Source organism: Pantherophis guttatus, chromosome 2 (assembly GCF_059756535.1).
Source record: "Pantherophis guttatus breed Tessera chromosome 2, ASM5975653v1, whole genome shotgun sequence".
NCBI classification, from domain to species: Eukaryota; Metazoa; Chordata; class Lepidosauria; order Squamata; family Colubridae; genus Pantherophis; species Pantherophis guttatus.
The window spans coordinates 91,476,159-91,502,888 of record NC_142064.1 but is presented as its reverse complement, the minus strand read 5'-3'; the positions used below and the strand labels follow the sequence as shown (position 1 = coordinate 91,502,888).

At 39.1% G+C, this 26,730-nt stretch overlaps 1 protein-coding gene across 2 annotated transcripts in view; it reads left to right on the top strand.

The window, feature by feature from the left end:
- The window catches only part of SLC44A1 (solute carrier family 44 member 1), a 99,829-nt gene extending 75,786 nt beyond the window's left edge, over positions 1-24,043 (top strand). The window contains exons 8-16 of one of the 2 annotated variants that reach the window (XM_034410663.3): positions 1,037-1,176; positions 3,338-3,524; positions 4,718-4,883; positions 6,432-6,588; positions 8,593-8,676; positions 9,972-10,109; positions 14,758-14,994; positions 16,317-16,397; positions 19,137-24,043. In XM_034410663.3, coding sequence (XP_034266554.1) covers positions 1,037-1,176; positions 3,338-3,524; positions 4,718-4,883; positions 6,432-6,588; positions 8,593-8,676; positions 9,972-10,109; positions 14,758-14,994; positions 16,317-16,397; positions 19,137-19,160 — 1,214 coding nt within the window. In that variant the 3' untranslated portion in view covers positions 19,161-24,043. Of the gene's footprint in view, positions 1-1,036; positions 1,177-3,337; positions 3,525-4,717; positions 4,884-6,431; positions 6,589-8,592; positions 8,677-9,971; positions 10,110-14,757; positions 14,995-16,316; positions 16,671-19,136 lie in introns of those variants that run through there. The other variant, XM_034410662.3, reaches the window with a different exon arrangement.
- The last annotated feature ends 2,687 nt before the right edge of the window (positions 24,044-26,730 follow it).

Below are 26,730 nucleotides of genomic sequence, written 5' to 3'. Positions count from 1 at the left end.
TCCTGGTTTCTAGACCAGCACCTTAAACAAATACACCAAACTGGCTCTCTGATACTCGGTTGGGATACAAGAAAATGAAATAGTTCAGTTAGTGGCAAAATATGTATTTGGTGGATGATGGGAAAATAAAATGGGTACTTTATTGGTCACAGCTGAAAATCTCACTTCTAGCCAGTGAAACGGGTGGAACAAGCTAAATCTGCATAGTCCAATCTATTGATTATTTTATCTGTTACTGCTTCATAAAACCAAACCAATTCAGACCAAACCCACCCATAAACAGAGACCAGATTTCAAACTTTGATTTCAGGCTTAGCAGGTAGAGGCAGCAACAAGCATAGTGTGTGTGCAGTTGCAGGCACCTCTCAGCAAAATTCCAAATGCACATAAGCTTGCCTGCAAATAAATTCAAAATATGAGCTGAAGTGTGGTCAGATCCCAGAGTTTCAGGAGGCAAAAAGGACATGAAATCCAAATAAGAACAGTTGTTCCCAAATATTTATTGCCAGATAGCAGTGGCTTTTATGTAGAGTGGCTTCTGAGTGGAAGGATGGGAACCAGGTGAGACAGCAGGTAGAGCATCTTTGGTTTGCTTGATACATAGAGACTGGAGAGTTGCCCTGCATCAGGTTCTTCATCATCAGATTCTAAGAGCAATTACTCTGGATGATTGCAGAGTCAGTCTAGGGGGCTTCATTTCTCATTCCTGGAGACACTCACCTGGTAGCTCCAAAGCAGGCTGCTCAGTTTCAGAGTCTCTCAATGAAGCTGACTGTGCTAATCCTGGCATAGAAAACTTCAATCTTTTCTAATTATGGAACATAAATATGTGCTTTATGAAGCCAAACCCTTTTTAATTAGTTGTCTTTTGGGAAATGAAAGTACCAGTCTTTTTTCCATATTTAAAGTCAGCCCCAGTTGTATCTCAATGTGGCCTGATGTAGTAGAAAATGAAACTGTACAAATTATTTGCATACATATTTCTTTTCTTTTCTGAAATTGACATGCACTATATTTTTTCCCTATGTGGACACAGGTGGCACAGGGGTATTGTGGTGGCTGTATGTTAAAATGTGGAAGTCTCCCAATGACACTCTTACTGTTGAACAGCTTCAAATAGCCAAAGACAATCGTCAAGCCCTCCTGATTTATGCCATTGCAGCTACCATCTTCACAGTGAGTATTTGAGGGCTGTCAAATTAGGGCACCTGAAGAAGGCCTCTGTAAGGGAGGATGAAATTTATATTTGTGCCTTCAGTTCAGTCTTGGCTCCTGGTGACTGCCTGAACAAGTCCCTGCAATTTTCTTGGCAAGGCTTTTTGGAATTGGTTTGCCTTTGCCTGCTTCCTAGGACTGAGAGAAAGTGACTAGGCTTAATCACTAAAAAAAACTGGCTCTCTTATCAGGGAAAGTGGGTAATCAGATACGGTATACACTTTTGGGGTTGATTTTATTATTATAAATAAATACAAAATACAATAAATACAAAAAGTCACCAAAAAAAAAGATAGATGGACATGCAGCACGCTGGTCATATATAACCAAGAAATAAGATTATTTCTTGGGAAATAAATATAAATATGGGGAAATGCCCTGAGACCAACTGTTATTAGTAGGTTGCTACTGGAGTTAAGATTACTTCATATGTTTTGTGTTGACATTTTTAATTATGTACTGTATTTTTCAGACTATAAGATGCGCCAGACTATGATGCACCTAGCTTTTGGGGAGGAAAACAAATCTGCCTCTACCTCCCAGCAATTTGCTTCCTTGCAGCAAACAGTAAGCAGCCTGGTCAGCTTCAGCACAGCCTGATTTAGCATAGGCAGCTGATTGGCGGTTGGATCTGCCTCCCGGAATACTGCCTATCAGCTGTTCCAGGCTGCGGGGATCGCTGTCACTGCTGTCACCCATTGCCCTGCCACCTATCATTGCCTCTGCGTGCCCCATTTTCAGCTTCCGCATGTCCCATTTTTGGCCTCCGCACCAGTGGTGAAATCTGAACCAGTTTGCTACCGGTTCACTGGCCGCGTATGCGCGCAGCGTGCACCAAATGCACTGCTGTGCACGCATGCGCAGTACGCGCCAATAGGAGGCTTGGGAAGGTAAGTAGAAGCAAGGGGGGATCAGATGTGTTGCGCAATTTAGCTTTTCCTGGATTTCCTGCTTTCTAGCAAAGCTAAACCCCGCTGCACAGCTGATCCCCCCCCGCTGTTCTACTTACCTTCCCAAGCCTCCTTTTGGCACGTGCTGTACACGCATGCACAGTAAATGCCAAAAGGAGGCTTGGGAAGGTAAGTAGAACAGTGAGGGGGGGGAATCAGCTGTGAAACGCGATTTAGCTTTGCTAGAAAGCAGGATTTCCTGCTTTCTAGCAAAGCTAAACCCGGCGCCACAGCTGATCATCGGAAATACTGGTTCAGAGGAACCGGTAGCTTTTTTTATCACTACCGGTTTTCCTGAACCGGAGTGAACCGGTAGCATTTCAGCCCTGCTCCGCACGTCCCATTTCTGGCCCGTTCCAAGCGGTGGGAATAGGCGGCCGCCTGGAACGGGTCAAAAATGCGATGCACAGAGGCTGAAAATGGAGCACGTGGAGGCGGCGATAGGCAGTGGCAGCAATGGGTGGCAGCGATCCCCGCAGCCTGGAACAGCTGATAGGCAGTATTCCAGGAGGCAGATTCAACCGCCAATCACCTGCTCGTGCTAAATCAGGCTGTTCTGAAGCTGACCAGATTGTTTGCCATTTGCTGCAAGGAGGCAAATTACTGGGAGGCAGAGGTTTTCCTGAACCGGAGTGAACCGGTAGCATTTCAGCCCTGCTCCGCACGTCCCATTTCTGGCCCGTTCCAAGCGGTGGGAATAGGCGGCCGCCTGGAACGGGTCAAAAACGCGATGCACAGAGGCTGAAAATGGAGCACGTGGAGGCGGCGATAGGCAGTGGCAGCAATGGGTGGCAGCGATCCCCGCAGCCTGGAACAGCTGATAGGCAGTATTCCAGGAGGCAGATTCAACCGCCAATCACCTGCTCGTGCTAAATCAGGCTGTTCTGAAGCTGACCAGATTGTTTGCCATTTGCTACAAGGAGGCAAATTACTGGGAGGCAGAGGCCAAAAGGTGGAGGCCGAAGGGTGGGTGGGGCTTCAGCAACATATGCTCTATAAGAGACACAGACATTTCCACTCACTTTTTTTATGGGGGGGAGTGCATCTTATACACAGAAAAATACAGTAATTAAGTATTTAAAAATTGGTGCTTTAAATAGGTGACATATTTTACCTTATTTTAATAAATACATTTGCCTAAAGTTTATTGTGGAATTTCTTTTCTTTTTCAGGTTATCTTACTATTAATAATGCTAGTTCTGCGCAAACGAGTAGCTCTCACCATTGCCTTGTTCCATGTGGCTGGCAAGGTTTTCATTCACCTGCCACTGCTTGTCTTCCAGCCATTTTGGACTTTTTTTGCCCTCGTCCTCTTCTGGATATATTGGATTATGGTCTTGCTGTTCCTAGGTATTACTGGTATGTGTTGTGTAGTTTTGGATTCCCCCCCCCCCCCCCGTTTCTTCACTTGCAATTCCAGAAAAATATTGTGCTCTTATCTTTATATTGGGTCAAATTAAATCTAAGAAACCTAAGGATCTTTTTTGAAATAAATGACATGTTTTGTTCCTATTAGCTCACCACTGACTGAGCAGTGATTCCACAGTATATGTACAGATGCAGTCAAAAGTATTAGCACCTTTCCATTTTTTCCCCCAAAGAATCCTAATTTGCCATGAAATGAGTTGAACTTGATACCAAAAGGCTCAAAACATATTTCATCACTCAGTCTTGCTAAAGTTGAGTTTGAGATTTTCCTCTCCATCCAAACCATTACAGATAGCCCTGACTTATGACCATAATTGAGCCTGGAATTGTAGTTATAAATCGTTGATATCATAAGTCAAGGCATCACATGACTGGACCCTAGTTTTGCCATTTTTTGCACCAGTCATTAAGCAAATACTTTGGTCATTAAGCAAATCCATTTTCCCCACTGGGCGTTTTTTGTCAGAAACCAGAAGTAAACACTGGAAACCCACAAAAAAGGTCACAAATCACCATAGGATGCTGCAAACGGCCATGATGGTGAGCCAGTTGCCAAGCGCTCAAATAAGAACACATGAACCAGGGGTGGGGGTAGAGATGTAGCTGTTATGATGTTGAAAGTGCATTGTAAATAGCTCTAGGGAGATCCATAGCAACATTGAATGGCTGTTAAGCGTCAGATTGTATATCAAGGACTACCTATGTAGAGCCTGTAGACATTGGGACTTGAGTGCAACAGCATTGCTTAGCCAAACCTGGAACCAAACAGTAAATGGGTTCTCCTCTCCTAAAGTCATGGGTGTCCTATCAGTGGTAATTTTCAAGAAAATATTGGACCGTCATTGTCTAGGGTGGTATGAGGATTTCTGCACTAGGCAATAGGTTGGATTAGAAGATTTCCCAGATTCCTTCCAACTAACCAGTTAGCCTTTTTAAAATTTTATTTGTAGTATTTTTATAAAAATATTTTTGTCATACTGGTGTTCTGAAAGGCAGCTTATATATTATTATTTTATTAATTACCAAAAACAAGCATAATTGTAACTCTTGTATGCAAATATTAAAAGGACAGCTTTCTCATAGAATTAATATTTTAAAGTCTTCCTGCCTTCCTTTCCTTCCAGGTAGCCCGGTTCCAAATGAAGAGGGCTTAGTAGAGTTCCGAATTATAGGGCCACTGAAGTACATGTGGTGGTACCATGTCGTGGGGTTAGTTTGGATCAGTGAATTTATTCTTGCCTGTCAACAGATGACTGTAGCAGGAGCTGTTGTGACATATTATTTTACAAGGTAAGTGAGTCTGGGCAGTCGAATCATGAGTGATCCAACTTCTGAAATTTCAAAAGTAACTGGATTAAGTGAAATGATAGAATGGAAGAAAAGCAAATTCTCACTTCAGCTAGTTTAGAACCCGGGTGGGGGGGGGAGAGGAGTTCTGGAGTGATGCTTTGTTCCTTATAGTCTTTATAGCAAATAAAGAGTGAATGTAACACAGTCTGCTCATAAATACATTATATGGAATTCTGAAAAACTAATTATTATGGAAGTATCTATAAGATTGCAGCTATATATTGGTGCATAGATGAGTAACATCTATTCCCAGTTTTTTTTTTATCATAGTGTTCCTATGTAGAGGATCGTATGAGAATCATTAGCAGGAACTATTGTCATCCAATTGGGTTCCACTCCAAGTCCAGGCTTCTATTCTAATTAGTACCAGTCAAAGGTTTTTGTATCTTGACAATTGGCACCAGTTGCTATTCAGTAGCTTTCTTGCTTAAGCTAATGGAAGTTATCTTTGGCTTGACCTTAATGTCTGTGGTTTCATGATTCCCATGATATTGAAAAATGTAATTGATCCAAATGCAATTGCTCTGATGCATGTCATTGGAGGAATCTCTAAGACATAATTGGCTCAGCAAATTTATCAGAAGGATATAAGATTTAATTTTCCCACTATGCAGGAAGATATCTTTGAAGATAGATCTGACTTTTATTCCCCACTTTCTAATCAGTAGCTGAATCTTCTCAGTGATTCAGAAGCCCCATTCCTTGTGAGGTTTAGATTATGTGTAGTTCATTCCCTGCCTGGATAAGAAAACAATTGAAATAGTCCCTACTGTGCAGAATAATGGATTTCTGCACTTGAAGTACTGGCTCGCAATCTTGACAACTGTCAAATGTCTGTTTACTCTCTGCAATGGAGAGAAGAGTGGAGCCCTTGATATGAATACTCTTTTGATCTTCACCTAAACTGAGAGCAATTAAGTAAACAGAAAAGTGGCTCGATCTCAAAGATGCAAGCTTACTGTGAACTTTCATCCAGTCACGTATGGTGGAAGCTCAGCCCCAAAAATTCTTTATTTCTCTGTGGAGCTTTTTTAAAAAAAAAATCTGGCCCAGGAGAAGACATATAAAATTCTTGCTGTAAGTCGGTTCAAATATAAAATCATATACGTATATTTTTCATAAATTGATGTATTTATTTTTAATCAGTGTGCTTTTCTATCTTCTTTGCTGAAGTGATCTATCATTTCATTGCTTTTTGCTTCTCAGATAAAATTCCTTTTAGTAATTTGTTGCCAAATATTTGCAATCATTTTGCTGGCCCAAGCCACTGCCTATTTTTAAGCAAAGGTCAGGACTACTCAGTTTCACCACCACTTTGTTTGTAAGAAAAGAATTAGTTCAATATAACTCCACCCTTGATAAAAAGCAACATTTACAGATTTGGGGCCCTACAAAATTTAGACTTGGAGCTCTTCACATTGCCATCTATGTTTGCCTATAAATGCAGTGCACTCTAATACTTCATAATTTTTACATTTTTCTCCACAGAGAAAAACGGAATCTGCCATTCACACCAATTCTGGCATCTATCAATCGCTTGATCTGTTACCACCTTGGAACTGTGGCTAAAGGTTCTTTCATTATTACCTTAGTGAAGATTCCAAGAATGATTCTCATGTATATTCATAGCCAAGTCAAAGGAAAAGTAAGGGGAAACTAAGTTTGATATATAATAAACAATATTAATACAACAGGAAAAATATGAAAAATGCTCTGGCAAATCAGAACAGAGACCCATGCAATCAGTTCATGGGCTATGAAATGGGAATGGGATGTGAACCAGCTATACCTCCCATATGTGTGAAATAAGCCTCCTCAAAAAAGGCACAGTTTTTTGGGGACAGTGCATTTGCAGATGACACCAAACTGGCAGGAACAGCCAAGACTCCAGAAGATAAGCTTAAGATACAGAAGGATCTGAACAGGCTTGTACATTGGGCCCTATCTGGCAAAATGAAATTCAATGGTGAAAAAATGAGGTTCTACATTTAGACAAGAAAAACCAAATGCACAGGTATAGTATAGGTGGTACCTGGCTCAACAGTAGTAACTGTGAGAGGGATCTTGGAGTCCTTGTAGACAATCACTTAAATATGAGCCAGCAGTGTGCTGCAGCTGCCAGAAAAGGAAACACAGTCCTAGGCTGCATTAACAGAGGGATAAAATTAAGATCACATGAAGTGTTAATATTACTTTTTAATGCCATGGTAAGACCACATTTGGAATACTGCATCCAGTTTTGATCACCACGACATAAAAAATATGTTGAGACTCCAGAAAGAGTACAGAGAAGAGCAACAAAGATGATTAGGGGACTGGAGGTTAAAACATATACAGAATGGTTGCAGGAATTGAATATGTCTAGTTTAATTAAAAGAAGTACTAGGGATGACATAGTGTTCCAATTTCTAAGAGCTGCCATAAGGAACAGAGTGTCAATCTATTCTCCAAAGCACCTAAAGGCAGGACAAGAAGCAATGGAAGGAAACTAATCAAGGAGAGAAGCAATCTAGAACTAAGGAGAAATTTCCTGACAGAACAATTAATCAGTGGAACAACTTGCCTCCAGAAGTTGTGGATGCTCCAACACTGGATGTTTTTAAGAAGAAATTGGACAACCATATATCTAAACCATCTATACCATATCTAAAATGGTATAGAGTTTCCTGCCTGAGCAAAGGGTTGGACTAGAAAATCACCAAGGTCCCTTCCAACTCTTATTCTGTGATTTCTTTTGGCCACCCTGTGCTACCTTATGCCCCTGCCACCCCTCACTGACCTTTGTTTCTTCATTTCATTGTTGACTAAACCTTCTCCATCTTCTTCCTTCCCCTTCACAAGGCCTTCCCGAAGCCTTGCAGAGCTTCGGAATGAAGACCTTGTGCAGCCAGAAACTGTTATGCGAAGGGCCAGGTCAGACATATCTTAATAGTAGCAGGAGAAAGAACATGGAAACAGTGGGCAGCTGGGATGGCAGAGGGTAGGGTGGTCAAAAGGGCAGAAATGACAGATGGATGAGGGAAGCTGAAGCAAAGGTGAGCCCCAGTAGGGCAGAAGATACTAGATCCTGGCTTAAGAGCAGTGACAAGGGCTATTGAAACTGCCATTATAAGTGATAGAGTCATGTGATGTTTCTATTAACAATTGTATTAGCAATGGAAATTCCAGTCCTAATTAGGGTCACTAAGTGAAGACTATCTGTTCAGCAATTCTGTTTATAAATTGTGAAAGACATTTGGATATTATCAAATTCTGAACAGTATACAAGGTAGATTCTTTTGAGCTAAGAATCTGGTATTAAGCTATAACCATTTCTTGGTTAGCAGCCATGACTTTTATCATCATTGCAATAATCGAAATGGTAGTGTTCCAGCAATCCCCACTTGTAGCCAAGTTTACCCAGAGATTTCTCCCTATAAGTATGTAAATAGATTACGTTGCATGGAAAGAAAAAGCAGGTGTCTTGCATATTTGATTTGGCTTTATATAACATAGTATAATAATGATTAAAATTAGATCTTATCTTCAAGAAAGTATTATGTAAACTGAATCCTATATTTGAAACTTCATCTAAAAAAGCATTCTGTGCTCTATTACAATGCAATTTCTTTTGTTTTCCTGATCATTGATATTAATATTATTACCTTAGGAAAACGTCTGTGCTCGATGTATTCTAAAAGCCTGCATTTGCTGCCTTTGGTGTTTAGAAAAGTGCCTGACTTACTTAAATCAGGTAAGATCATACTTAAAGCAGAGGATGAAATAATTATTCCTGTACCTGTGCACTAAAGACATAAATGCCTTTGTTGAAATTAAAATGCAAGAGGTTCCTTGGCAGAAAATAAGAACAAATATATTTTAGATAGGATGGCACTTGTAATAAAATAGCAAAATCACTTAGACTTATATACCGCTTCACAGTGCTTTACAGCCCTCTCTAAGCAGTTTACAGGGTCAGCAGATTGCTCCCAATAATCTGGATCCTTATTTTACCTGCCTTGGAAAGATGGATGGTTGAGTCAACCTTGAGCCCATCAGTAAGTGAGTTAGCCTGCAATACTGCATTCTAATAGCTGCACCACCATGGCTCAGATTTTAGTGCTGAAAGAAATTTGTGTAGAGATTGAATGGATTTCAGAATGAACTTGTAATAGAAAGAGAAAAAAGCTCTCTTTTTTTGTATTTAGGTATCATTTTAGAGTGGAAAGGATTATAATTAGAATCTCATGTTGTTGAACCTTCACAGACCTTCACTGAATTAAATCAAATATCCTTTGACTGCCATATTATGATTTTACATTTTTGCTCTAACTTTATGGTATTTGCCAGTTTTATGCAAATACTTGTATAATGAGTTAGTTATATAATTTATTACTTAGATCTATTCAACCTAGTTGTCCTCAATTTTTTTTTCAAAAACTAAATTCTTAAATAGAAAAATAAAGTTCAAATCAATATGAAAATATTTGACTACATTCTCCTGTGCTTCAGTTCTTTAAATTATTAATATCCTTCCCTTCCTTCCTAAGGTACTTCTTTTTTTAAAAAATCAGCTTTCAGAGACTAACCATTCTTATGCAAGAATTATTAACTGAAAACAAAAGTCTCTTTTTATTGGTCCCCAAAAAAATTAGTATAGGCGTTACACTAATTTATGGTTTATCCAGACATTAAAAAGTTTAACCATATCCCAGATTTATATCCATGCTATTTGCTTTTATCTCTTGCTGCCACAAAATACCGTTTCTGAAGCAAACGTGTTTATGCTGACATAGTTAACGCTAAGTACATTGGCAACCTTGCAGGAAAAATAGAGGGGATATTGGAAGTGCATCAGTTTGGCTGTTCATATCTTGCTAAAAACTAATTTGGTCTATTGAACAGATTCATATAGAATAGATCTTCATTCTGATAATGACTGAGGGGTGAGAGATATTTGTCAATGTAATGTTATAAAGATTTTAAACAGGAAGAGCTTAAAATTTGAGTAGAAGATCTGACCAATACTACGGTGTCTTTCTTGTCCAGAATGCATATACAGCCACAGCTATCAACAGTACCAATTTCTGCACTTCAGCAAAGGATGCCTTTGTGATACTAGTGGAGAATGCTTTGCGAGTGGCTGCTATAAACACAGTGGGAGACTTCATGCTCTTTCTTGGAAAGGTAGGATTGAGTGGGAAAAAAATGTCAAGAACCCTCTCCAAATAGCCTTCTTTATTTGAACCCAACGCAATACGAATGCTGTGATTTTAAAAACTAAATCATTAAAATTGCCTAGATGCCAAATTTTAAATGTGTACCAAGAATGGTTGGATGATATGTGAGGATTCTGGTTCTGATATCTGTTGGTACTCAGTGTGCTCTGCACAGTGACACTCTTTTTCGAGCTGTCTTCGCATGGAAAAGCAGGGTGCTCTGCCTTGATGCCTTCAGCCAAAAATGTTAAGGTGGTTGCTTTGTGGAAACAGTTTCAGCACATGCATTCAGAGACAACAAAGGCCAGTGAGGTGTCCAGGTTGACCCTAGTCAGTGGCTCCAAAGCAGAGAGTATGAAATCTGGATTGGAATGAAGCACCTCTTATATCTTTATAATGGCCTGGTAATAAGTATACATATAATGTTTACTTACCTGTGTGGCATAAAGTGCTACTGTACCTGCTTCCTCAGTTTGGAGGAGTTAAAACCATCTCTCATAGTGCATTTCAGCAGGTTATTCAATCAGTGTTCTACAGAACCTGGTGAGGTTCCATAACAATATAGTGGGGTTCTGATTCGAGAATAACCACCGGAAAATTCACTGGAAGAGAGACAATTTTTTATACAGAACTATTTCATTTTTTAAAAAAGTAACAGATTCTGTGCTTTGAAAAACCTCTGCACTAACTATCCCGTTACTGATATAGTTACACCCAAAGTATATCTTCTGTTTAAATGAAGCAATGTGAACAAATGTCTACAGCTGTTAAAAAGTATATCCACAGCAAGACTAACATTGTGAGAAACACTTTGTGGGCAAGATTCAGTTACCTGATTCACGTCAAATGAATTCAGCACTTGACAACACAGATGCCTGTGCTGCTCATTGTTGTATTATATTTTGAGTTCCTTTTTAATCAAGGACCCGAGGATTAGTGAGTAATCTCATTTCAAATAGGAAGAAGCTGACCAAGGTGTGTGGTGTAATGCTGATGTTACCGTAAGATGTGAAGAGTAGCTGAAATTTGCATGAACTTGAATGCTAATGATTTGGGCCCTTTCCTACCATATTTTTCTAAAATTCCAGTTGGATTGGTAATGGATTAAGATATGATAGTTACATAAATTGAGATAATAAATACAATAAATAAAATATGCTTACCATAATGTGCATTGGAGTATTAATTTAGAATTGGATTTGACATGTGCTAGAAAGGCAAAGAAAGGACAGGGAAGTTACATATTTCAGATGGCTGAAACCAATGCTTAAAAAAAAGAATAGACTCAAGATCATTTGAAGTGTTAGTACCACTTTATAAGTAAGACAATACTTGGAATACTGCATCCAATTTTGGTCATCACGACATAAAAAAAAGTTGAGATTCTAGAAAGAGTGCAGAGAAGAGCAACAAAGATAATTAGGGTTCTGGAGGCTAAAACATGAAGAATGGTTGCAGGAATTGGGTATGTCTAGTTTAATGAAAAGAAAGACTAGGGGTGACATGATAGCAGTGTTCCAATATCTAAGGAGTTGCCATAAAGAGGGGGTCAACCTATTCTCCAAAACACATGAAGTCAGGACAAGAAGTGATGGATGAAAACCAATCAAGGAGAGAAGCAACCTAGAACTAAGAAGAAATTTCCTGACAGCATAGATAATCAGACTTGCCTCCCATTTGTGGGTGCTCCAACACAGGAGCACCTACACAATGGAGAAGAGATTGGACAACCATTTGTCTGAAATGTTATACGGTTTCCTGCTTGAGCAGAGGGTTTATTTATTTTATTTATTTATTTATTAAACTTTTATACCGCCCTTCTCCCGAAGGACTCAGGGCGGTGTACAGCCAAATTAAAACAAACATATACCCAAAAATTTAAAAAATTTAAGAGCCTTGGTGGCGCAGCTGACTAAGTGCTGTTAAAGTAGCACCAGCTGCCTGCAATTACTGCAAGTTCAAATCTCACCAGGCTCAAGGTTGACTCAGCCTTCCATCCTTTTGAGGTAGGTAAAATGAGGACCCGGATTGTGGGGGCAATAAGCTGACTTTGTATAAAAAAGAACATCGCTTAGGAGGGGCTGAAAGCCCTACTAAGCAGGTATATACAAAAGAATGAAGGCTATTGCTTAAAAGCATTGTAAGCCACCCTGAGTCTCCGGAGAAGGGCGGCATATAAATCGAACCAATAAATAAATAAATAAAAACAATTTAAAATATATACAAATTTGGCCCTTATATTAAAAATTACAGACACCCAATTAAAATTCATTTTCTAAGGCAGCCCGGCCTGTTGGAACAAAAGAGTCTTAAACGCACGGCGAAAAGTACGTAAGTCGGGGATCATGCGGATCTCCGGGGGCAGTTCATTCCAGAGGGCAGGTGCCCCCACAGAGAAGGCTCTCCCCCTGGGTGTTGCCAGATGACATTGTTTGGCCGACGGCACCCTGAGGAGTCCCTCTCTGTGGGAGCGTATTGGCCGGTGGGAGGCTATCGGTGGCAGAAGGCGATCTCGTACATATCCAGGTCCTAAGCCATGGAGCGCTTTAAAGGTGGTGACCAACACCTTGAATCGCACCCGGAAGACCACCGGGAGCCAGTGCAGCTCGCGCAGGAGAGGTGTTACATGGGTGCGCCGTGTCGCCCCCATAATCACCCGCGCGGCCGCATTCTGGACCAGTTGGAGTCTCCAAGTGCTCTTCAAGGGGAGCCCCATGTAGAGAGCATTACAGTAGTCCGGACGGGACGAGGGCGTGAGTGATTGTGCGCAAGTCGTCCCGGTCCAGAAAGGGATGCAACTAGTGAATCAGGCGAACCTGATAAAAAGCTCCCCTGGCCACAGCCGTCACATGGTCTTCTAAAGACAGCCGTGCATCCAGGAGAACACCCAAGTTGCGAACCCCCAATAGTCAGCAATGGAGCTAGCTGGCTATATCGGGACGCCGGAAACCACAGCCATTCGGTCTTGGAAGGGTTGAGTCTGAGCTTGTTTCTCCCCATCCAGATCCACACGGTCTCCAGGCACCGGGACATCACGTCAAGGGCATCATTGGGGTGGTCTGGGATGGAGATGTACAGCTGAGTATCATCAGCGTACTGATGGAGCTTCACCCCAAAACCACAGATGATCTCACCCAGCGGCTTCACATAAATGTTGAACAGAAGGGGCGAGAGGACCGACCCTTGCGGCACCCCACAAACAAGGCACCTCGAGGTTGACCTCTGTCACCCTGCCAACACAAACTGCGTACGATCAGAGAGGAAGGAGGAGAACCACCGCAACACGGTGCCCCCCACTCCCAACCTCTCCAATCGCCGCAGCACGATACCATGGTCGATGGTATCAAAAGCCACTGAGAGGTCTAATAGGACCAGGACAGAGGAACAACCCCTGTCCCGAGCCCTCCAGAGATCATCAACCAATGGTTGGACTAGAAGGTCTCCAAGGTCCCTTCCAACTCTGTTATTCTGTTATTCTGCCTACCGGAACTAGCAATACTGATTAGAAATGCTGAAACTCGTCTTTAATTCCCGTTAACCACTGTAGCAGTATCAAATCAGCACATTTCTATGTTTCTTTTGCTTAAGCCAACATTCACATTGTTGTAGGATGCAAAGATCTATTTTTATAAGTATCTTTCATAAACAGCATGAGTCACACTTTGAAAATGCATTTGAAAATCCTCTTTTCAAGGCTTGCATTTCTTAGATAAGTGAAAAAAAATATTGAAACTGATCATACAAATATAGAATTAAATTAACTTTCCATTTTCAAACAGTTGGAGAGATTTGGGAATTGATCTGACTCTAGTATCTCCAGAGAATATTTCGGAAAATAGTGCTGTAGTTAACTAAACTCTCTGTCACACAAATTTTAAATTGTCACAGTGTGTTCTCTTGCTGTTATAGCGTTCAAGACTTCAGGTCAACTTTAGTTGGCCTTTAGTGCTCCTCAATTTCAATTGAGAGTATTTTATTTTTTAAAAAAAATTGTTTGGAAAAAATATAATGAATCTCTACACTGCAAATTTTAAGAAAAATAATTGCCTCCCAGGAAAATTGCCATCTGGGTGTATGTGTGATATATAGTTAGCACTAATTACTAGGAAAGAGCCATTATATTATTAGAATTAGAGCTTGGATTAAATAATTAATACATATATGAGAACTGAGCCTTTGCAAATAATTTTAGTTTTAGGCCCAGTCCTTACCAAGTCTGATACCTTGCTTTATTGGCTAGAAATGATATGAATAGAAGACAAACTGTCCATTAACGAAGAATTAAGACATTTAGTTTGGTACAACTAAACAGTTTATTTTTTATTATTATTGTACAAAAAAGGTAACACTTGTTCTGCTGTACAGTTCCTGATCGAAAAAGTTCCTGATTGAAATAGTAATTAAAAAGCTAGCATAATATATGCAAAAGAGAGGGAGAAGGAACAAATACTTCATTATTAAAGTCCATTGCCATTAAAAAAAACAATTTAGGCAGAGATTTGACAGACTTTAGTAGTTCAGTTGGTCACCTAAGACCTGAAGGCGAGGTGTCCTTGGGCAATCAGCAATGTCTTTGCTCTGTGCTTTCTCAACTCTTTGCTTTCTTGTCTCCCTAGGTCTTAATAGTGTGCAGCACAGGCTTGGCAGGGATCATGCTGCTGAATTACCAGCGGGACTACACAGTATGGGTGCTGCCCCTTATCATTGTCTGCCTATTTGCATTCCTGGTTGCCCACTGTTTTCTGTCTATTTATGAAATGGTAGTGGATGTCCTTTTCTTGTGCTTTGCCATTGACACCAAGTATAATGATGGCAGTCCTGGAAAGGAGTTCTACATGGATAAAGTCCTTATGGTGAGGCCCTTCTTCTATATTCCTCCACTCTCCTAAGTAGGAAGAATCATTAACTGCAAAAATACTAGCACAGTGGTTGTTGAATGTTGTTTCTCTTAGGAATTCTATTTTGAAATGTTGGCTAGTTTATTTGATGTTAATGGCTATTTATTTTCATCCCACGCATGTTGGAAGTTATCTGACAAGCTTCCAAATACTTTTGTTTTGTTTTCTGTGGTTTAATGAAAATAGCTTACATTCACCCAGATATGTCTTTTCCATGCTGCAGCTATCTGCACTGCTGAATAAGGAAACCAATCTTCCAACTCATTTTTAAAATGTAAACTAAGAAGTGCTGTAGGCTCTTCAGCATCAGCTAGAATTTTGGAGAAACCTATGGCTTTTCAGTGATTCTCTTTTGTGACATATATTCCAAGCTACTTGAGTTTTCAGGCCATATAGAATTGCTCAATGAAGGATATGTAGCAATAGCAATAGCACTTAGACTTATATATATATACCGCTTTACAGTGTTTTACAGCCCTCTCTAAGCAGTTTACGGAGTCAGCATATTGCCCCCAACAATTTAGGTCCTCTTTTTACCCACCTGAGAAGGATGAAAGGCTGAGTCAACCTTGAGCCTAGTGAGATTTGAACTGCCAAATTGCAGTCAGCTGGCAGTCAGCAAAAGTAGCCAGCAGTACTGCACTCTAACCACTGCACCACCATGGCTTAATGTGCACCTCTTCCTGTTTTCTTCTATAAACAATGTTATGAAGTAGGTTGGGCTGGGAAGAGAGTGAAAAGTAGGACCTGATGCAACTTAACCACTACAGCACACACTTCTCTCATTAAATATGTAATAAATAAAATTAATAAATGCTAAAAAGCGGAAAGCATTAGTGAAAGTGCATCAGTTATAGAATTTGTTACAAGAACATAAAGCTATAATTTGGCATTTCAAATGGCTTAACCTTTAACATGTGATCATCAGAAGGGTTCTTTTGGATAAATGTCAAGGATCCACTGACATTACTACTTCCTAGCACCCAAAGGGAAGAGAGTGTCCAATAAGTGCATTAGCAGCAGGCCATTTGCCCAGACAACAAAGCTAACGCTGGGAAGAAATTGAAGAGTGGAAAGTCTTTAGAGAGCAACAGCACAATTGCCCAAGCAGCAGAGAATTTTTCTTGTCCTATCTGGGAGTTGGTGACTTACAGGTTTGGGGTAGATATAATGCAATTATCATCAGTGCCAGCTCTTCTTTAAAACCATGGTAGAAAAGGATTTAGCATTTAGGTTCCAGAAAATAATGCAGTGAATTTTCTCCAACTATTTTCCAGGAATTTGTGGAGAACAGCAGAAAAGCATTGAAAGAAGCTGGCCGGGGGAGTGGAGGTGAAGGCAAGGAGCTCAAACCAATGGTAGGTCCAAGAGAAGAGATAGTTGCTCTTTTCCAAGAATTTCATTTGTACTTCTTATCCCTTTCTATTTTCACTGATTGTGCTTCTTCAGAAGAAGTGTTTGTCATTTGTGTCACTCAGGATGTTCTGCTTTTTCTGTTTGTGAGCTTGCCTATTACCTGGATGGCAGAGTTTTTGTCACAGCTGAGAGCGCCTCCCATAAAAGTAAGCTGAAAGGAACAGTATCTTCATTCTTCTCCTGTGTTTATGACACCAAGGCTACTAGTAGCATTCACAATATTCTAAGGGCTAAAAACAGAGGGAAAGTGCTTATTTTAACAGTAGCAACAGCACTTTGACTTATATATTGCTTCACAATGCTTTACAACCCTCTCTAAGAAGTTTACAGAGTCAGCATATTGCCCCCAAAAATCTGAGTCCTCATTTTACAGACCTAGGAAGGCTGAGTCTTGAGCCTGGTGAGGTTTGACCTGCCAAATTACAGGCAGTCAGCAGAAGTAGCCTGCAGTACTGCATTCTAACCACTGTACCATACCACTTCATAGTGCATTACAGCTCTCTCTAAATAGTTTACAGTGTCAGCCTGTTGCCCCAACAATCTGTGTCATTTTACTGACCTCAGAAGGATGGAGGTCCTCCTGAGTTAACTTTGAGCCAGTCAGAATCGAACTCCTGGCTTTAGGCAGAGTTAGCCTGCAATATTGCATTCTAATCACTGCGCTACCAAGTGCTCTTGAAATATTAGACCTACAAGTAAAGTGCCTAGATATTCTACCTCTGATACCTCTTCCACTGCTCTGTCCTGGGTTGCTAATGGAATTCTGCAAGAACCTGCAGCCACATCCAGCTCACATGACCCCTCAAAGCAAAGATGGCAAACATTCACCACCAGATCAGTGATTTCCGTTTGGTTGCAACTGATCTTCTGATATATTTGGTTGGAAATCTCAGGGGTGAATGGAAGTGGTCCTATCTAATTCACTGTCATATTTTATTTCTGTTAATATCAACAGTCAGGTTATAGGTGTCTTTGAGGGGATGTTCTGCTTTGATGAAGGCTTGAACAAACCATCTTAGTAAAGTAAATTGTATCACAGCTTTGCCTCATTGAGGCAGTGTAGAGCACCTCTTTGAAACAAATAAAAGCAGTCTTGTGTAGTCTAATACTATAAGCAATTCACTTAGGCTTCATTTTTAAGTTGCTATTCTCCCCTACCAGTAAGGAAATAGATACAGCAACTCCTTTCAACCTGCTAAAATATTATTTTTCCTAGTTTTGCTTCTTACCCCCTCCCCATCTCCTTTCTTACCATTGTTCTTCTATGTTTTATGACTAATGAATAAATATATAATGTAGGCTTCCTTGGTTTGAAAAACTTCCTTGCTTATAACTGAGTATCAATAACTCAGAGACAAGAGCAAGTTCATTAACATAGCATTATTACTGTAGTTTGTAGTTGGGTTGAAATTAAAACATATGGGTACTTGCTTTTTTTCTCCCTGAATCAAGCACCTGCTTTGGAGATATTGCACTGAGTCAGAAAGTTTCCCTCCCTGCTCTTTTCCCCTAACTGACTCACATGCAAATTTACAATTAAAATGCACAACCCAAAACAGCAGGACCAGTTCTCTGCATCCAAGCAAGAGCCTCAGAGGCTAAACAGTCATTTGTTGGGGATATTTTAATCCTGTACAGTTGGCATTAATTTTGGTGGCCCTGTTCTGTCCCCGTCCCACACGCACACACACCAACAGATGTCCAAGAGTTAAAAACCAAACCAGACGACAAAATCCTTTTCCTTATGATAATGGAACTTGGCAGCAACCTAGTGGCTGCCTGCCAAGAGTTTATTACTTAACGAAGGGAAGAGATAACTTCTCTCCGCTTCTGGTACATCAAAGTAAAATGCTCAATAATTACAGAGTAAATCAAGTCCAAATATAATCCAGCAAAGTCTATAGCAAAAGTCCGGCAATGCAGAATGGCGTGGAAGCTTTCAGCTTTGTTCGTCACAAGGCTTGACTGGCCACCACGCTCCCTTTTATACTCTGTGGGGTGTGGTCCAGTGACTCAGCCTAATCTCGTGCATGCCTTTTCTTCTGTTGCGCGCGCTTATCTCTGCGACGCTGGCGTGGATCCAGCCAAGACTCATTACTCTCATCACTGTCCACCTGTGGCTGTGTGGACGTGCTTGGCCCCGGCCCTATCTCTTGCCCTTCGGCGGACACCGAAGGCATTGCCAAAGAGGAGGGTCCTGGAGAGGGAGGCCTTGCCAACTCCTCTCCTTCACTTTCGGAGTCCTCTCCTGCCGATGATACAGGCTCAGGTAACGGAGCCACAACAGGCCCAAATGGCCCCTCCTGGGAAGAGAACCATAGAAGCTATCCTAAGCTCCTTGAAAGCAATGCAATGAAATAAATTATAGTGAGCAGCTACAGTCCATAAATATATATGTATAAATACTGTCTAAAGCTTTCAAGTTGAACTTCAAACATTTGTGCCAACGAAACAGATTCTTCTTTTTCTCTGTGTTTCTCTGCTATGATGCATGTGTGTTTGTTTTAAAAACCTCCAATTTCCCACATTTTTTTCACCAAAGAAATGCAGTACTGTGTCTGTTCAAAATTTAAATGCAGTTATAATTTAAAATTAGTATAGTTTCTTAATTATGCTCTTGATCTAGAAACGTAATGTTTAATTTTTAACATTTCCCCCTCAATTTATAACTTCTTTTCCAGGTCTCTGGAGCAAGTTCATCTTGAAGCTGGTCAGCCAATATGGAAACCATTGACATTCCAAAACAATATCTATTTCTCTCTTTCTCTAGCTATCTCTCTTCTATATATATCTATATCTATATTATTTAAAAAGCAGCCAAAATCAGAGAAAAGGAACAGGGATTTAATACTTTTTTAATGATTATTTTTGTGAAACATGTACTCTTTTCATACGGGTGGCTTTTACAAGCAACTTTTATCATTGTTCCATTTTTAAAAAAATCATTGTGATTCATGGTGATGTTATGATTGTAATCCGATAGAGATTTCAAAATTTGGAGGAGAATTCCACAGTATTTAAAAATAATAATGCAAGATTTTCAGATTTGAAATAACATAAGTAGGTCAAATAAGTTCCCCACATTTTTATTTTTAATTAACGTAACAGTTTAGAATTCAGTGAGTAATGACGGTTCTGAGAGGGAAAAAAGTCCTTTGTTAGAATTTTTTTATTAATTAGAATCAGAATGGATAATACATTAATCATGTTGGATTTTGTTGCTTCTTTGTAATGGGATACAAATAGGATCAAGTAAGTTTAGCATATTCAGATTTTTTGTATTATATAATTTAAGACATTTTTTAAAAAAACACACAACCCAACTCCTCAGGTATTAAGATATTGAGACAGCCCCTGAATCTGTGAAGGACAAACTAAAGATGTATGAGGAAGAATGAGTTTAATATGCAACTTCCGTCCTGTGTTATCTTATTTTCCCTGTTAGGTTTAATCTTGTCCTTTGCACATTGTTTTTTCTTTGAACTAAGCAGATTCTTCACTTAAACAATTTAATAACAATATTCTGATGCTCAGCCTTAGATATACTCCATTGTTGTTCATTCATAACAATATGGAAAGATTTTAAGAGTAGAGACAAACTGTACTACTATACAAAAAATAAGTACTGTAAATTGCTTGTGGTTTTTTTTTGTTTGTTTGTTTGTTTGTTTTGTTTTGTTACTGTTGACCCCATGTCTGGGACATATTTCATTATACATTTGGTAATTTAGTGGAGTATAGTAGGAAAGAGCACATAAACATCTTTTTGAAATGTCACTGTCTTAGTATATAATGTAGGTCTTAAAGTAGTCTCTGTATATTCATGATCATGGGACCTGAGAGCCACATGAATACTTCAGAAGCTTCCAGAAAGCAATACTTCTCTCCCATTCCATCTTCATTTTTAGAATAATTTTTTGTAATTGTTTTAGTAGCATTCTAAATACTGAGATTATTGCGCTCCTAAAAGTGTATGCCTCTTACAGTGGGATGTGGAGAATATCAGAACTTCTTGGGTATGTGGAAAGTGATTAATTTTCTTTTGTGCCAAACCAAGATTTGTTTGGATGGTAGTAACATTATTGTTCTAAGTTTATTTGGGAATTGATAAGTATGTTTTCAGTCTTTGGTACCAAAAATGCAAACATAGAACTCTTACATTGAATCTTGATCTTAAATTGATATTGTTGGCCTTTTTAATATCTTCTTTTCCTGATAACATAGTATCTTAAACTTGAGACAGAAAATTCATCCATTCATTCAGATGATAAATGGACAATAATCTATTCAAATGATATTTAATGACAAATTTATATGAGGAGATACTATTGGGGATGTTTCTGTTTAAAGAAATATATCAACAAAATTTCTTCTCTGTGCTTAATTGCCAAATGTTATTTCATTTGTCTTAGTAAATTACCAATCTTTTCTCCTCTCAGAAATAGGTATCTTTTTTTCTTTTGCATTCCCTGTTTTTACTCAGTCTAACCCATGCCTCTTACAGTATCCTCTATCCCCTTCCCAGTTTCATAAAATAGTTGTCAAGTTCCAAACAATATAAAAGAAAGGACACAAACCTGGTCTGTTGCTGCCTTCTTTTATTAACTTCCTGGCATGTACTGACAGTCTCTGTTTAATCTTTTGTTAGGGCTACATGCCCATGCTCCCTGCCACCTTTTATACAATAAACACCACCCCTCCCATCATCCAATCATGCGCGTCTTTCCTCCCACGTGTCCCAGAGTAATTACTCTCAGCATTAAGCCAGCATAATAGATACACCCCCAGCTTGCCTGCTTGCTAAAACCTCTATCTAATCGTCTGGGTTCTCCCTCCTCCAGCCCCCACACACTGCCTTTCAGGGCTCTTTCAGCCCTCTCTGCCATCCTGGGTGATGTCATCGCCACGCCCCTCAGCTGTTTGGCAGCTACGTGGCATCCCAGCAGTTCGGCAGGATTTCTCGGCTGGTTGGATTCCAGCTGCTTCTGACACAGGTGGGGTTTGGCGTGGCCCCAGAGCTTACATCTCCCAATGTCGTGGCAACGTTTTGGCTGCGCTTGGTGGGATGGTGACTGTGCTGGATGTTGGGCACGTGGATCCCTCCGAATGGCAGCTCCGGGCCGGCTGGCCCGCCGGAACTGACAGTAATGGTCTGATAACTCTACTTGTATTCTAATAGATTGTGTTATTCTTCCATCAGCCCTTATCTCTATCCCTGCCCCAACTGTAGGAAATATTATCTTGGGATTTCACTAGAAGAAAATAGAAAAGTAAGCACAGATAGGAGAATAATTCAGCAACTTTTACTACCAATCTATGTTGTACTTTAAATCCATTTGTCTTTCTGCACAACTCCCATTCAACATCCATGATAGTTGTTTGCTATCATATACAATTTGTCTCCTATTTGACTGGAAACACATGGAAGTCTCACTACGTTTTTCGATCTAAAGATGTTTAGGACCCTCAGGATACTCTCGTATTAAGCATGCATTTTGGAAAGCACATCTTGGTTTTCCTTTGATCATGTTGGTTTCTGAATAGAACTATGAGAAGGCATTTGGTACCATGTCAGATATTTGAATGATTGATCTGTAATGGAAATTGATTTTTGAAACATTCTTGAGAGTAGATCATCTTCATACCCTAATTTCACGAAGTTTCTATCTTCTAATAGTTGGGATCATTTTCTTCCATTTTATCAATAGCCTTTCACTTTTAAGATATTACTTACTTCTGATATTTTCTGAAGGCTTGATCCATGTCCCTCATTCATTAGATGGTTGACTCTTATTCTAGATCAGCTTTCAAGGGATGCTCTAAGATACAGTATAGTCCTTGAGATAATCAACTTTTATGTTAGTCAAGTTATAACTTTATAAGTAATTGAGGAAGCAATTGAGAAAACTGGCTGCTTCTTTTGCATGGGGTTCATAACCAGGAGACAAACTAGAAAGATTGTTCCTGGTCATCTCACCAAAAATCATTATACACCAAAAGCTAGCATGATTGGGACAGAACAACTATTTTAGATCTTTAGGGTGCAGGATAATATTTTTATGGGGAAACATCCTGTAGTTTGAAGTAACCAGGAACATGTTTCTGCTTCTGGTTTTTGTATTAGATCAAGCCAAAAGCATGATTGGTAAACCTTGCTTTCCAGAAGATTCCAGAGTTTGACAAGGCTCCTTCCCTATTAATATGAATACCAGAGACCTCTGGAAGAACTTCATTGCCTGTTGGTAGCTTTCATTTATCAAGTAATCAGTTTTGTGTGTTAAATTCCTTTCTTCATTCTGAAATTTACTATGTAATGAATGCTAATATTTCTCTGTTTGGCTTGATGTAACGATAAATGCTTATAGTGTAATTGCAGAGAATAATTTCATGATCTGTTTTATGCTATATATTCTTTTGTTACAATTTTTTAAAGAAACTATTTTTGTTAATATAAAAGTAAATATTTCAGAGTAAAATTTTTAAACTTTATTGCACTAAATGCAGATGTGGAGAGAAAAAAAAAGGAATGCCTCAGTAGTTGAATCACTCCAGAGAATCTTTTGGGAGAAGAGCTACTGCTCTAGGTAAGCTTAGCTAACAGTTATGAAAATAGGTGTAGAGACAAGGTGACTGGCTACCAGTGTTTTTATATATGGCTGTTTTGATTCTGTGCTTCCTTTCAAAGGATGAGACCTTTTCAAACTGCTGCTGAATGAAACATAGCATTCTGTATTAACTGGTGGTCTTTGCTGTGTAACTAAATGCTTCAGTTAATTTTTATAAATCATATAACATCTCAATCTTTTCAGGCTACTTGCAATAAAATTCAGGACAGTTTAAAAGAAGAATAATCTTTTCTGTCAGTCACATAATCCAATTATGAAACTATAATTTTAGCAAACTAGATTAGCCTCTGTTCCTGCTAACATGCTGATTTTACCAATGTGAATTATGCCATGAAATTTCATTTTAAGGTAGCTGACACAAATCAAGGTTTGAAATGCACGTCTTAGCAGGAACCAAGGTACTAGTCTAGGCTTAATCTAGAGCACTGCTTTAAATCTCTTTTAATGTAAATATTACATGTTACTGTAATGATATTGGAGGAGAATTATGAGGAGGAGCCTTAATATACAGGAGGAAGTTTTGTAGCTTTGCCCTGGCACTTAACTTCAGATGTAGATTGTTGTAAGTTACTGAGGTGATATTTATTGTGAAAGAAATCTGGATTTAGCAGATTGAAAACCACAGCAATTGGACCACAAACAGAAAAGGAACGGCAAGACACTTAAGTAGCTCCTCCAAGGTTATCTGCCATTGAGTTCTACTTCAACAATGACTCAAGATAGGAGACCTGGATTAGACTCACCACTGACATCATCACAATTCCTGCATTCCAGGTTCCACAAACTTGTGTTCCCTGCTTGCTGAAAGCCTTGAGAAAGGAGATGCTTTTGGGTTTGAACTTGCAACTAGAATTGTAAAGAGAAACAAATTTTTGTATTTTTGTATACCTTGATTGTGCAGCATTTTTATATACAGGTCCTGTTTTACAAATAAAATTGGTTTCTTAACCTGGTGTTTAAAACGTTTTATGGGTATTACTTCTCTTAGGAGCTGTGATCTTCAAGATGAACATGTCCCCTATTTTCTGGCAGAAAGATATACTTCAGGCTGGTAGTACCTGGAGACTTCTGAGATATTTTACCAAGCATGAAATGGCACCTGATTGGTCAAATTAATTGCTTAAGCAATGATATATTTAGGCAGAACTCAGTAAAATAGTGTTATCCTCTGGTAAGGGGGGGAAGGGGGCAATAAAATTTACAAATAAATAAATGCAATTGGAATTGCTTTTATGAAGATCCAAGCTAATAGCTTTGCAAAGCATAAGGATGCTTCTAACATTTTAGTAGTAACCAAGAAGTAGCAAGATTTTCCTCTAAACTATTTTTACTTTGAAATGCACATTTTCTCATTTGGAATAAATCTCATAAATTCATTAATAAAATTATTTCCCAGCTGGGTACATTACTAGTTCTAATCAGTTACAATTCCATTAATTCTGTTTAGTCTTCCATAAGACTAATGGAACATGATTTTATGATGACACGCTACAGTGATCCAGCAGCAAAATTTAATTTTCATGCATGTCCTGAAAATGTCCTGTCCCATTTTTTTTTTCTCAATTGGATTCTTAATTCTTGCAATATAACTAACTGGTGATACCAAAAACAGTGTATATGATTTTGTAAGTGATTTAATCAAGTATTACATTTTTTAAAAAAATCAATATTCTCAGTTAAATTAAACATTTGGTTTTAAATAATCCTGATATTAAGGAACTCTAGTTCCTTGGCTTATTTCTTTAAAATATTTTCTCATTTCTAGTGTTGTTTTAATGGTTAAGTCCCTGAGTTCACATTCTTCTGATTATTCTAGGAAACAAAATTGTTAGACAACTTTGTTCAATTTGGACTCAAGAGAAAGGGATGCAACTTCCATATTGTTTTACGCACACCACAGTACTTTGACACAAAGTTTTTTTTAAGACAACTCGATTTCTCTTCAGATTGTAACTATCTTTCATTCTTGCTTTGGCCAGATTACAAAACAGGAAATTTTGATTTGATTATCTTCCTACTTTGTTTCATTTGTCTGAATAATGCTTGTTTTAATAGAACTCTCTCTGCCCTCTAAAGGTCTCAGCATCTTCATGGGCTGGTAAAGGTCCTATCCCCTGTAAAATAACAAGCTCTTGTAAAAGCCATGGAAAATCATCTCCATTGTTTTAGATGGGATTTGCTGAAATTTCTCCAGCACTGAACATGGTTTGGATTTCGAAGCCAGTTGGAGGATTTTTCACTCTAGTGCTTTATGCTTTCCAAGTTACATTTGTCATCTCTTCCACTGTTGATTGTTTCTTTTGCTTCCTAGCTGAAAAATTGGAGCAAGGCAAATGGAAGTTTTTCCTGCTCCCTTTAAGAAGCCATTATGCATTCATGCATTTATGGGGATTATATACAAGCATTCTGAAAGATATCGTGAAATGGGGATGGTTTTTATTCATCTTGAGCAACCAAGATTTTTTTTTTTTTTTTTGCATTTGGTGCTGCACACTATGGAATCAGTTATTCTTAAATGAATTTATATTTCACCTATCAAATATTCTAAATTAGAACACACTATCTATTCTGGAAACAGGCATTTTGTACTGACTACATAGTGTAAACCAGAGATCAGAAACTACAACTTCACGTACCATTGGGAATGTTGAGTAGGGCTCCTGGAAATTGTAATTTACAAAAGAATAAAGGACCACTACTTCTTAATTTATTATGTATTTTTTTTATGCTGCCCATCTCCCCTATAATTTCTATTTTAAAGAAAACTGCAGGCAAGAGTAACATTCAATCAGGTGAGTAGACTTCTACTACAATAAAAAGCTTCCCTGTGTCAACCTTGAATCTGACCTGGCTGTGGGGTTGTTTCTATCATGGGTTATTCTCACATGAATTCAGGTTGACACAGTTTGGAGCTGAAGGGAAGAGAGCAGAGGTGGATGGAGTCTTCAGCAAAAAACAACAGTTAACCAATGAGTCAGATGCATTCCAATGGCTGGCTGGCCAGAGGAGGTGGAGAGAAGTCACCAAGCAATCAGTTCTTGTCACAATTGGACAGTGTGACATTGTTTTGGAAAAATGAGAAACATTAAGTAGGGTGGAAAGTGCGGGAACTTTTAGTACTGGCTTTCCACCAGTTCGTGCCAAGATGATGTATCTAAATAAATTTGTTCTTTGAGGAAACGGAATGCCTTGGAGTTTGATTTGTGATGGGTACATTAATTGGAAGCTGACACCCTGCTCTTGAGGTTACTTTGCCCCCCCTACCCCCCGGAAAAAAACACTGGGGGGAACCATGAGAAAACAACAGATTAAGAAAGCATCAACTTTACTTATGGATACCATTTCATTGGCAGATATAGCTGAAGAAAGTCCAGTAAGAGTATCGGTCAATGACCAGTAAAAAGAAGTCTATAAAAACACAGACACAGTTGGATTCCAATTGGAGAAGGATTTATGAGGGGGTCGGCTGTCACCAGGAAAAAAATGTACAACGGTCCTTCAAAATTTGTGAACCCTTTTGATTTTTCAATCATTCTGCCTAAATATGATCTAAAATGCTCTGTTCTTCACAGGAGACCTTCAACTAGATAAAGTTTTAAGACTAGATAAAGATACTTTTATGTTGAAGGTAGTGCTACCCTACTCTGCT